This window comes from Vigna unguiculata, chromosome 3 (genome assembly GCF_037176805.1).
Source record: "Vigna unguiculata cultivar grain cowpea cultivar isolate G323 ecotype 2 chromosome 3, ASM3717680v1, whole genome shotgun sequence".
NCBI classification, from domain to species: Eukaryota; Viridiplantae; Streptophyta; class Magnoliopsida; order Fabales; family Fabaceae; genus Vigna; species Vigna unguiculata.
Window position 1 is genome coordinate 53,817,421 of NC_140794.1, and position 13,166 is coordinate 53,830,586.

At 30.4% G+C, this 13,166-nt stretch overlaps 1 protein-coding gene across 2 annotated transcripts; it reads left to right on the top strand.

Annotated features, from left to right (window-relative positions):
• The first annotated feature begins 4,423 nt into the window (after nucleotides 1-4,423).
• On the top strand, nucleotides 4,424-11,754 carry LOC114176391 (uncharacterized). 2 transcript variants are annotated; one of them, XM_085671700.1, is made up of 12 exons: nucleotides 4,424-4,630; nucleotides 4,938-5,014; nucleotides 5,610-5,685; nucleotides 5,844-5,954; nucleotides 6,411-6,527; nucleotides 7,436-7,783; nucleotides 8,902-9,224; nucleotides 9,535-9,634; nucleotides 9,741-9,800; nucleotides 10,143-10,229; nucleotides 10,865-11,005; nucleotides 11,201-11,754. In XM_085671700.1, the coding sequence occupies exons 1-12, from the start codon at nucleotides 4,553-4,555 to the stop codon at nucleotides 11,528-11,530; spliced, it is 1,848 nt and encodes a 615-aa protein (XP_085527826.1). In that variant the 5' UTR covers nucleotides 4,424-4,552; the 3' UTR covers nucleotides 11,531-11,754. The 2 variants fall into 2 exon arrangements, with proteins under 2 accessions (XP_085527826.1, XP_085527825.1); XM_085671699.1 differs by lacking the exon at nucleotides 4,424-4,630 and having other exon boundaries at nucleotides 4,686-5,014.
• Nucleotides 11,755-13,166: the final 1,412 nt, after the last annotated feature.

Sequence of the window (13,166 nt, forward strand, 5' to 3'; positions counted from 1 at the left end):
ACGCGGTCTGCAAATCGGAAGAATCTTTTGAATATATAATTTATAACCATATATAATACAACTATTCTTCGATGTGCACAATTTACCAATTAGTTACTATTCTATTCTTAATCATAATTAAATGATGTAATGCGGGAAGTGAAATATTGAGTTTATTTATAAAAAATAAAATAAAATAATTGATGAAATAATGCATCTTCTTGTGTTAGTGACTATATAATGATTTTATGTTGATAATATTTCTAGCACCAAGTAACACACACCTTAATTTAGTGTTTGACTTTTCTTATATTATTGTGATATGGTATTGTGAGGTATAGTTAATTTCTTGCTCTAAAGAAGATGGGTGTACTTGGAGTCAAAGGGTTGACCAAAGGATTGGAAGTGTTTTTTGTGTGTTGTAAAGATTTGTACATAGTGATTATTCTCTAACGACTTTGTTATCTGTAGTTGGATCTTCAACAAGTGGTATCAAGAGTTATGGTTCAGTATGATTGTTTCTTAGTATGCATTGTGGTTGCAACTTAGTATGGTCTTCTCCATTAGAAAATATTAATTCCTTGTTTGTTGAAGTTGCAATGAGAAATTTAATGGAAATATCACTGGCAGCAACGTGTTGGCGCGACGAATTTGCAGTCATGTTCTGATAAGTGTCTCCATAACATCAAGATATCAAATTAGGCAACCATCGGTTCTTTTACAAAAATGGGTGGCTTTGACCTATTTATTACAAAAATAGGTCAGTTTACTAATTAATTACATGGTAAGGTCAGTTTCTTAATGATTTAACTAGTTTTTTTACAAAATTGGGTAATTTTGATTTATTTATTACAAAAATGGGTCAGTTTACTAATTAATTATATCGCATATTTGACAAAGATTTTTTAATAATTTGATTAAAAATATTTTAAATAAAATTTTATGATTGTAAATTTTATAATAAAATGAAACAATAAATTTAAAATATAAGTTTTAAAATATCAAAATTTTTATAAAATTTTATTTAAAATATTTTTAATCAAATTTTATTATTGTAAATTTTATAATAAAATGTAATAATAAAATCTAAAATATTAATTTTTAAAATATCAAAATTTTAATATATTTTTTTAAATATTTTTAATCAAATTTTATAATAAAATGTAATAATAAAATTTAAAATATCAAAATTTTAATAAAATTTTATTTAAAATATTTTTAATCAAATTGTTAAAAATTTATTTTTTAAAAAATATATAAAACTTTAGAAATTATATAAAAGTTAAAAATAAATAAAGAGAAGTCAAATCATTAATAAACTGACCCTGTCATGTAATTAATTAGTAAAATGACCCATTTTTGTAAAGGAACCGGGCACCCATCAAAGGCTTAAACTATTTTTATCAAGGAAAAAAAATGAGAAAAGTGAAAAAAGCAAACACTATGCTGAGCTACTGTTGAAGGAACTCAGCCATGATAGTTGAGAATACAAAACAGGTATAGGAATTCCTTGGCTAAGCAAAAAAGTGTTGTTGAGCTACAAACATGAGTTTGAACCAGTTATGAAGTGCAATACATGGAACACACAATGAAGTGATACCTCAAGCATCAAACTAATAATGTTGAACACAAATAACAGAAAAACTCAAAAAAGAAGTTAATATGGCTAAACCCAAAAAACTTGGTTGAACATCGCTCACATCAATCTATAAAATATGACTTTCCTCTTTGGGTCGATCATCAAATTCATAGAGAATAAGCCTCCTCCCTTTGTGTAAATCTTTAGAAAATTTGTTTAGGGATAGAAAGAGGGGAGAGAGAGTGGATTCGTGTGTATTAGCGGGATTAATCTCCATCATGTGTGGCTAATTTCAAAGTGCAAGGTTGGATGTAATTGAACTGACCCTTTTATGTTCATGATTAATGTTATGATGTATTTATTGCTATTATGATTCATTAGATTGTGAATATAGCTGTGTTTTTTTAAGTTTAAAACTAAAAAATAATTTATCATAATTTAATAAAAAATGAGAAGTAGTTATTAAAAGAAAAATATATGATAATCAAGTCACAATTAAAAATCAGTTATGGGAGAACACATAATACAATATTTTTTCTTCTATATTTATATAAAATAAATATACAAAAGCTCATGAAATAAAAAATAAGACTAACCATTAAACTGATATCTAATATTCAGTGAGACAAAAATTGTTATATTTTTTTCAAAATGGAAAAAAAAACAAATAAAAAATGAGAAAAAAAAATTGTGTTTAACTTCCATGTTTTCTTTATAAACAAAAAGGAAACAGGAGATGAGTGTAGAAAATAAATACAATCCATAAAGAATTAAAAAGACAATAAAAAGGAAAATCTAAATAAATATTTTGATTTTTATTGTATTTAGTTTTATATTTTGTTATTTTATTAATATAAAATATTGTGCTTTGTGAAAAAAATATAAAGATACCAATTTTAGTTTTCATCCATTTTTAATATACACTATATACAATTTAAAAGCATTCAATAGAAAAATAAAATTTTAATATATATATATATATAGTTTTAAAAAAAAAATTGGGGACCATCTCCAGTCCTTCAAATATCGGCCTCTGATTACAGATATGAGATCATGTTTTTGGAGTAGCCTATGTTAGATATGAATCACTAAGGACTGCACTAAACTGCAATTCCTTTATTATCTCCACTGGTTGGATAATTAAGATATGTTGGGTGGTATAGGGTGAGACCCAACTGGAGGAGGAAGCTATGTTGGGTGGTATAGGGTGAGAAACCTGCTACTCCTGGAAATGATTCCACTGGATCATAGCCATTTCAATTTCACTCACAACACTCCTATTCATAGATATTGCAAACTAGGTTTGGTAACAAAGCTTCTTCATCTTAATATTCAACTATATCTTCTCTCATTCCCACACCCAAGACTTATGCAATTATAATTCTCTTTTGAAGTTTCTAAATCATTAAATTATTGCATATATCTTATCCACAAAACACATCCATAATAATAATTGTGAATTAAATATTTCATATTTATTCCAATTAAATTTGTTGTTTCATACATCTATATTTTACCTATTATACATATATTATCTTAAATCAACAAAAAAATACTTTTATAAATATTTATTAAATAAATAAATGTATACATAAATATAAAAAATAATTAATTAATAACTAAAACATAAAATACGACGATAGTTAACATTTACATTACCAACCATGAAAATGCAAATGTTTGAATTCAATATATGGACAAATTTATCTCAAATTTTAACATTCGTAGCTAAAACTATATTGATTTATTTTTTGGAGAATTGATATATTTTAATTCGAATTATAATCAACTTAATTTAATAGAAATAGGAGTTGATTTAATTTTACTCATTAATTCAAAAAATGAAAATAACCTACTTAAAAATATTCGGTAATAAAAGGACAAAATTGATATTAATTTATCTCTTTACCAACATTTTATTTTAATATATAAAGTGAGAAATTATGGGTAAACAATTTTCTTCCAGAAAAGACTAAGATTACTTTTGAAAATACACGTTAAATAAACAAATAAAATACTAAAGATAAATAATTAGTAATGGAAAAATGAGCGTCTTATATTGAAAAGTTTATTACTACTATTTGGTCTTTATATTTTATATATGTAAAATCGACATTGATTATATTTAAAAGATGTTAGGTGTGAAAATATAAAAGATGTCAGATGAGTTTCGATAAACATTTTCAAATTGCATATCAATTTATTGAAATAACAAATTAACTTTATTTAAAAAATATTCAAACTCAACTAAAAAATATATACTAACAAAAAAATTATAAACTTAAATATAAAAATTAAATTATTAATTAAGCCAAGTAAAAATTAAAATAAAAGGAACAATATAGCAATTATGACACTCAGATATGAAAATTTAAAATTGAAAAGTATAAAATTTTAAAAATCAACAAAAAATTATATTGAAATAACTAAATTGATAAGGGACCTGAAACTTAAACTAAAAAACTTAACTAAACATTTCATTAATAAAGCAACCAAATTAAATAACAATAATTAAGTGGATTTATAATTATAAAAATAAGAATGAAAACAGAAAGTTCGAGAAAATTATTTCGCGGGAGTTTTTCGGCCGAGTCCATCTCTCTCCGTGCAAATCCTCCTGCTGTGTCTCCAGCTGGATTTTTTCTACAGAAGAACCTGTGAGGCTATTGATCACATTCTCTCATCGTCAACTACCACTGAATCAACTAATGAATGGTCCAGATTTACAGTACCGTGACCGTAAATAAAATTGACTTTAGAGGATCAAGTACGAGTCGTATTGTCTACGTTTTCAGTTTAAACTTTAAACTATCGTAGCGGGTAAGTGCCAACACAGTAACACACATTGCCGTGAATCAATAAAGTATGATGCATTGATTGAACGATTCAACCCCAAAATCGGAAGCAAAACTCAACCGAAACCGAGTCAAACCAACACTCACTCACTCGTTCGTGTGCTTCAAGTCACTGTGGAGGTTGATCAACGATCATTGAATGCGCTCAACCACCCAAACACCTTCCAATTCAATACCGGGGACACAACCTATCTTGTCTCGTTGCCGCACTGATTCGGTAACCTATCTCACCATTTTTATTTCACACTTCGCATTCACATTCACGTTCTTCTCTTTTTTCAGATTTCATTCAATTCAATTATTCTTCCTGTGGAACCTTCCTCTCTTCCCATTCAATTCACCCAGGCCCACACACTTTCTTTCTTCCACTACTGCGCCTTTGATATTTGTGCTTCTCATTTATGATTTTGCATCCGCTTCAAACTTCGCCTCTTCATACAACATCACATACCACTCTCCAAACCAACAACTCTGCATGCGCATTCTCACAATTAATAATGACCGAGTTCCGCTTTCCAAAACAGAGCCACGCACAAGCGTGCGGACGCGAGGATCACGGAGATTATCGCTACGGCGGAACTCGACACAAACGATCTAAGAGGTGCTTTTCCTTCTTCTTTTTTAATTATTTGTTGCGATATGAATAATAACGGCATTGCCAAATACTAATTTGTTTCTTTCAGTGCTTTGAGTAATTTGTGGATGTCAGTGTAAAATTTTGTCGGTGGAAATTTACGGTTTGCTTTCGTTTCAAATGTAAAAACAACGTGTAAAAAATGAAGAGTGCCAGAGGAGAGTTTTGCAATGTTTAAAGAAGTGATTTGGACATTGAGAGCTGCATTTCCTCGTAAATGTGTTTTTATGAGAAAGCTGAGATCGAGATTTTTTGTTTTTTGGTCTTCGATTTGCCTCGTTTGTATTACTTGCATTGTTACTTTTTCTTCCTTTAAAGTAACTGGTTTGGTTTTGCTAATGAAATTTTAGTTTGCATTGTTGGATGGTTGGCTCGGGTTCAATGTGTTGATGAAATTTATAGTTTTCCTGAGAATTGGAAAGTATGGTGTGAGCTGGATTATGTCATGGAAAAATGTTGGTCTTGTTTCTTTAGATACACTATGTTATACTTGTTGACTTATTGTCTTCGGCTGATTCATTTTGCACGGTTTTTTTTTTTTTTTTGCTTTACTTTTTTTCAGTGCTTCTGAAAGGAATCTGAAAAACGAAAGAGGTGGAGCCTCGCATCCAGTTGAGAAGGACCGCAAGGAATCCTTTGTGAGACTGAAATTTTATTTGACGTTTAAACTTTCAAATCGTATTATTCGTCTGAACAAACAATTATTGCATTACAGTTGTTCAGTATAGTCGTTTTGTACCTTGATTTTGAATTTGACTGGGAAGACAATTCACTGGATTTACCATGATTTGAACAGGTTTCGCCACCTTCTGTGAGTGCTTCTCGCTTACGGAGTCCTTCGCATGACAATCTCTCTTCTGTAAACAATAATACATTTTCAAATCATAGAGCAAACCTAGAAAAAGATGTAAGCTCTTCTCTCCTATTTTTCCGTATATCTGGACCTGTAGGTTCTTAACCTTATTTTCAACCATTCTATCTGGTTGTGTAATCTGATTTTTTTTTTCCTCTTTTAGTCAATACGCATAACAAGTTCAAATTGAGAAGTGGGGAAAAAGGAATAAAGGGGTCAAAGCCAATCCACTGGATGTAGAGCTCGGGAGCCATCTTTAAGACGGCGAAAAAAAATCATTATGGAACTTATTGAAAAAAAAAATTATTTCTAGAATAAATTTAGCATAATTTTTTCAGTTCAAAGGGAAAAAAAAAAAAAAAACTATCGAAGTCCTTTGTTGTGGAATTACATACGCAAGTAGGTTTTTGGAATCATCTTGTGTCCAAGAATATACAACGGAAAACGAACGCTATAAGTGCGTATATGAAGATAGACAAAGTTTGAGTCCCGCATTCTAATGATTTGCAGGTTGAGCAACTACAGTTACGCCTACAACAGGAGAGGTCTATCCGCATTTTGCTTGAGAGGGCGATGGGTCGAGCCTCGAGCACTCTATCTCCTGGACACAGGCACTTTACTGCCCAGGTAATTTGACGTTAATGACTTATGTTCAGGTGGCTTTTCAAGATTTATTCAGTAGGTTGCTTTCCTTTAGCTTTTTAACTTCAAATGTGACTAGTGATCATGTCAAGGATTCATATAACTTGGATGATATCCAAACTGCGTTATGAGCAATCCTGATGATCTCTGTAAAAGATATCATACATGAACCTGGCCGCTTTCTAAATTCTAAAAACTTTCCTTATTATACCATAAATTGTTTCGTAACTCCCTCCTCGGCTTAACTACTTTAAAGATGCAACTCAATTTTATGCCTCTACCTAACACATTAAGCTTTCAGGATGATTTTGCGTTTAACATATTAGGAATTCTATACCAAATGATCAGAAATTTTATAATTGCTCTGTCCATCTTCTAATCTATTAAATTATGAATTAGTATAAGATTTTATTGGTCCTGTGCTTTGCGTACAGTTTAAAATATAAAGTTCAGTCACGGCGTGTACAGATAAAACATTTCTTGGTCATGATCTTCTACTTAACTGGTCTAACTTTCGGGAGACCAAGGTATGCAGTTTTTCTGTATGTTATATCCTTTGAGAAATCTGACGCGCAGCTTATATACTTATGTTCAATGGATAGAATTTCTGTGAAATGAGCCTCGTCGAAGGGTTATTTATAAGAATACTTTGAGTGGGTTGACTTCTTCTCCCCAATACTTCCACTCACAAAATAGATGAGAGAAATTGGTTCTCGTATAAAGGATCATAGTTAGATAACTAAAATGGAATCAGTGGACTATTCACTTTCACTTAATGGGTATTTTTAAATTTATTTTTTACTTTTTGATATGACTCATCTAACACATATCTACAAGTGTATGTTTAACGGAATATAAATAACTATTTTTCCATTTTCCCTCCTTTTCCTTAGACAAAAGACTTGATTGCTGAAATTGAGTTACTTGAAGAAGAGGTTACAAGCCGAGAGCAGCAAGTACTTTCCCTTTACAGAAGTATTTTTGAGCAGTGTGTTAGCCGGCCACCTTCTGAACAAAGTTCTGCTGTTGCTTCACCTGCTCATATAAGGCAAGGATCTAGGAAGCATCCGAGTATAATTTCAAGTGCATTCTGTTCATCAAAAAAATTCCCTCTACGACCACTCCAAGCTCTAGTTTCCAGCAACGACTTGAGGAATAGAATCTTTGGATCTAATCACACTCCTTTATCACGTGGTAAAGACAACAATTATTTTAAAAAGACTAGTTCTGATTCCATCAAGGTATGATACGTTGATATTGATTTTCAGTTATTCATATGCACTTTGATTGTTGTCTTTGCTTTTGCCATTAATAATATGCCATTTGTCTCAAATGTAATTTCTTTTCTTGTTAAAAGATGTTTGGTGCAAGTAGCAATGTTTACTGAACCAGAAAGTACACCGATACGGCGTTCAGAGTTATCGGTTTGTTTGGCATTGAATAATGATCAAACTGAAATTTTAAAATCAATATTTTGAAGAGAAAACTGTTTAAGAATGTGTTTTTATTCTCTTTCAGTTTTCTTTGCCTTATTTTCATGGTTTCAGTTGCTGTATAGTATTTTTAAATTGTCACATACCTTGAAAATGGTTATTTCTTTGTTTTTTTTTTTATCATCCATATTGAACTTTATCTCTTATTGGAAAACATAATTTTTTTCTTAATCTATGTTTAAAAATTAATTCTAAGATCACCTTTTACATCTATAAAGTGTTTACGATTTGGTAATGTTAAGATATGGCATTATTTAGAAGTATAACATATTTAAAACTATTATTGTAAAGTACAAGTGGTTATTGCTCTAGTCTCTTATTAGGAGTTGAATTTATACAGTAGAAGCTCAATTCTGGATGACAAAAGGGATTGATATGTTTCCAGCTTTCTAGGTCACCTCCACTGGCATAGCTCGTTAATTAAATGCCAGAATTGGCATCAAGGTTATGTGGCATATTCATAAGGTCCCACGACATCTCTGCTGGGACATGTACTGGCCTGGTTCTCTAATTTATTGCCAGAACTGAGTCATTTAGTCCATTTCATACTGGTTTATGTAAAAAAACTGTTTTCAGTAGAGAATTGAATTCACGTACTGGTCCAATCCCAATGTCCAGTTCTAATGACCCCGAATTTAGAAACCTGAAGGAATCAGCCATTTCTTTACACTTTATAAGTTTGGTATGTTTGGTTATATGATTATAAACCCAATGTTTTAGTAACCAAAGCACTACAGTACATTTTGCCCAATCAAATCCCGAACGAAGAAGTCTAACCTAAGGAAAAATAATTCCCATGTGGATTCATGCATTCAAATTATTTTGTACTGAACATTCTCATTTAAATCGTTTAAATCATTTGTCAGGCACAGGAAAAGTTTTCTTCAATTGAGAAAACTACAATTTTTCGTACTTTGAAAGACCATCTGTATCAGTGTCCAAGCAAGCTATCTGAGGAAATGGTGAGATGCATGGCCACTGTATATTGCTGGCTTCGTAGTGCAACCTCTGTAAATGATGAAAATGGTAGATCGCCATTATTGTCAAGGTCATCCACTAATGCTATACAGCCTCGACATGGTATTGGAGACGATCGTGACTGGTCTTGCAAATCATCAGTTGAAATTTCATGGATATCTACTCACAAACGTCATTCTTCTCACGCTTCTTATGCCATCAGTAATTACAGGTTGATTCCATAAGTATGACAATTTCAATTGAAATATAAAATGGCAGTAAATAATTTTAAGGCCGTTATGAACCTTCAACTTATTTCCTTGCTTGGAAATTCATGAATTAGGCGTTCTTAGATAATTATAGCAGGAGTTATTAACAATTAACATATCTTTATTGGGAATCTGGGATGTGTGTACATTTTTAAAACACGATTAATTAGGTACCTTAGTTGTTTATTTATACTATAATACTATGTTCTTGCACTGAATTTCTTATTGAATTGGTGATGTGACTTGTTTTTTCCCCTCCCCGTTTATATTCAGAGTTCTAGTTGAACAACTAGAAAAAGTCAAACTCAGTCAACTGGATGGCGATGCACAAATTGCGTTTTGGATCAATGTGCACAATGCGCTTGTTATGCATGTAATATTCATATGACGAAACAATGTTTTTTGTTTAAAAATATTTCAAGCTTACGTAACTTTTATTCTGGAAGTCAGCATGCATAACTCTGATCTCCTGTTGTCAGGCATATTTAGCATACGGAATTCCCCAGGGCTCTCTCAGGAGGCTAGCCTTGTTTCACAAGGTAGCTCACTTTTTTTATTTAATTTTATTTGTTGTTCAGTTAGAAGCACGTTGTATTTATGAGTTCAGGGAGAATATTTTTCAGAGAGCATCGTTAACGAAGATTTGGAAGGTTTGTGTTTTCTTCAAATTATTCTTCTAGCGAAGCTCAGGCCAGTAACAACCAAATAACTTGTTTATTTCTCATCACCAATTTGGGAAATCAAAATAAGTAGAAAGTCTTTAATTGCGTTCAAAATAGCATTGGTATATGAATTTTGTTCGCTGACAATGACAACATATTCTTTTGATTTACTATAAATCATACTCGTTGTCAATTGATGAGTACAATTGTATAGTGCAGGCTGCTTACAACATTGGCGGTCATATCGTAAGTGCAAATGCCATAGAACAAATGATATTTTGCTTCCGGACGCCTAGGATTGGACGGGTACTCTCCTTAACGCCATCTTTGAATTTAAAAAGCTCTTAATATATATTATTTTGGTATGTTTAAGGATTAATCCTGTCAAACGTGTCCGACTATTAAACCTCCTCCCTATCCAGTAGAGGTTTACAAATCATTGACTCTTTGTAAGATTTGCATCCGCTGCCTCCAGTCCTATGTTATTTTAGAAAGGCATCAATGTTTTTAATTTTGAATCTCTGTGGCATCTAAATTGGTAAGCACAGCTATGATTCAATAGTCAACCATGTCCTTGTAAACTTGTCTAGATTTTTCTTTTTCACTGGAATGAGAATAATGCAAGACATTAATCAACTTCATTCTTTTTCGCAAGCATGATATGCTTAGGCAGTTTTTTAACCTTTATATTGTTTTGTTATGTTGAAAGTTTTATATTAATTATAAATAAGACAGTTTCATAGTATATAAATAGGTACAAACCTCTTCTTAGAAGTTGGTGTTGTGGGGTTGACTTGGACTTAAAATCATTTCTTAACACTTATTTTCCAAAAGCAAATTTTAAAATAAAATTTTCTAACACCTAAATTGACTCCTAGTTAGGACAAAATAAAAATTTTCACGCAATTATTCTTTTTTGTCTGTTGTTTTATCAATTACAGTGGCTTGAAAGCATTGTGTCTGCTGCCCTGAGGAAGAAAAGTGGTGAAGAAAGACAACTTCTCAGTTCCAAATTGTGTCTTACTAAATCCCAACCCCTTGTCTGCTTTGCCCTTTGTACTGGCGCTTTGTCAGATCCTGTGGTAATTTTTCTCTGCTAACTAATTGAACTTCTAGTTTTTGGCTTATGAAGAATGTAATTGATCATCTTCTACACTAATGATGCAGGACTCTGATAGTAGTTTCACTCTTCATCTATAATACTACTTGCACTCTCTGTTACCCTGATTTTAAAGAGTTGATTAAGAATTTTATATTTAAAAATTACAATGTTGCAGTTAAAGGTTTATTCAGCAACAAATATAAGTGAAGAACTAAATATTGCCAAGAGGGAGTTTCTCCAAGCAAATGTAATTGTGAAAAGGTCAAGAAAAGTATTTCTGCCAAAATTGTTGGAAAGATTTTCTAGAGAAGCATCAATAAGCATAGATGATCTGTTTGGATGGGTCATGGAGAGTGTTGACAAGAAGCTGCGTGATTCAATGCAGAAGTGCCTTGATCCTAAATCCATCAAAAAGCCATCTCAGATAATAGAATGGTTACCTTTTAGTTCAAGGTTTCGGTACGTGTTCTCCAAGGATGTCATAGACAAGCCTTGGTGGGTATGACAACTAACTGCTTTTTAAAGATTATTATTGTATGATTAGTGGAGCCTAATTGGTTTGACAGAGTGAGAAATTTCACCTTAGGTGCTTGAAATTTTGTGCACACTCTTAGATACCGTTTTCTTACAAGAATATTGTAAATTCTGATAGAATTACTCGAATACTTTCTAACAGGTGTACAACTTCTAAACACTAATCATAATAATCGTTTTAAACAAAATTTACAATGATTCTGTTGTATCATGGTTATTGGCAAGGTGAGAACTCTCTTATTTTTACACAGGCATGTCTAAAAGATATATTTATACTTCTATTAAAAAACAATACATATATTTCACGTGTTTGTTAGATGCAAATATTAATGGATCTCACGTGTTTGTTAGAGGCAAAACAAACGTGTTAGAAATCAGACACAACAAAAATAAACAACGTAGAAGCACGAACACAGCACAAATTTAACTTGAAATACTGTGACGAAAAGAAAAAAAGGGAGATGGATGAAATGTAATTCGTTATATCAAAAATTGGTATAAGAAAGATACAAATATATCACTATAGCATTATTATATTTGTTAATAAAATATTCAATAAAGTCTAATAAGATTGGTAGGTATGTGGTAAGATGTTTAAATCTTTATAATGAAGAAAACTTTGTACTCTCACTTGGTAGCTTTTAACCCAGTGTTTTGTTTTGGGTAATTTCCTGATAAAGACGATGCATTTGAAAGAAAGTGCAAAAAATAGAAGTAGAATAGGGAAAACTAAACAAATATTAAAATAATAATAATGAGTATTATAAATAATAATAATAATGAGTAGAATAAAAACATTAAAATAATAAATAAATTTAAATCATCTCGTATTTTATTAATATATATGTTTATACTATAATAAAATAAGAATATTAAAATTAAAATAGTAAAAAAATTAGAATAATTACTCTAAATTTTGATATTTTCTAAAATAATTTATTTTAATATATTGCTTTTTGAATTTTTTTTTTGAATTTTTTTATAATACATTTTAAAGTCACATACAACAACAGACCATCTTTTTGACCAAGGGGAGTCACGACTCCTCATAATTTTTAATTTGAATTTTTATATATATTTATACGTATTTTTTAAATTCATATTTATATATTACATTTATTAAATTATATATATATATATATATATATATATAATTTATATATTTAAAAATAAAATAAAAATTAATTTGATGGACCTTGAATAATAAAGAATTAAAATTTTGTGTATGGTCATAATTTTTTTTACAGTAAACCATTAATAAACTGTATAAATAAAAAGAAAGACATATTAAGAAATGAAGATTGGAGAACAGAGATATTGAATAACGCATACTCACAAGATCTCTGGAATCAGTATCGTATTATGATCTATGTAAGGTTAGATTTATGGTTCTCTCATTATAATATTTCTCTTAAATTAAGTTTTCCTTAAATTAGTATGAAAATTAACTTGACTTTAGGGATTTTTTTATGAGATTGACATGAATCCTAATTATACTTTTCTCAAATTAGTATAAACTTACATTATAAAATGTTGGAATTTTATGTTTTCACCACATACAATGAATTGGTTGAATAATCTTGAATTGGAATATAAATTAGAATACC

Excerpts from the sequence above, each read along its gene's own strand:
- LOC114176391 (XM_085671699.1), top strand. The coding sequence starts at position 4,815 with ATGATTTTGCATCCGCTTCAAACTTCGCCTCTTCATACAACATCACAT. Across the intron at positions 6,528-7,435 it reads ACAGGCACTTTACTGCCCAG|ACAAAAGACTTGATTGCTGA; the intron begins GTAATTTGACGT and ends CCTTTTCCTTAG. Across the intron at positions 9,801-10,142 it reads GGCTAGCCTTGTTTCACAAG|GCTGCTTACAACATTGGCGG; the intron begins GTAGCTCACTTT and ends TGTATAGTGCAG.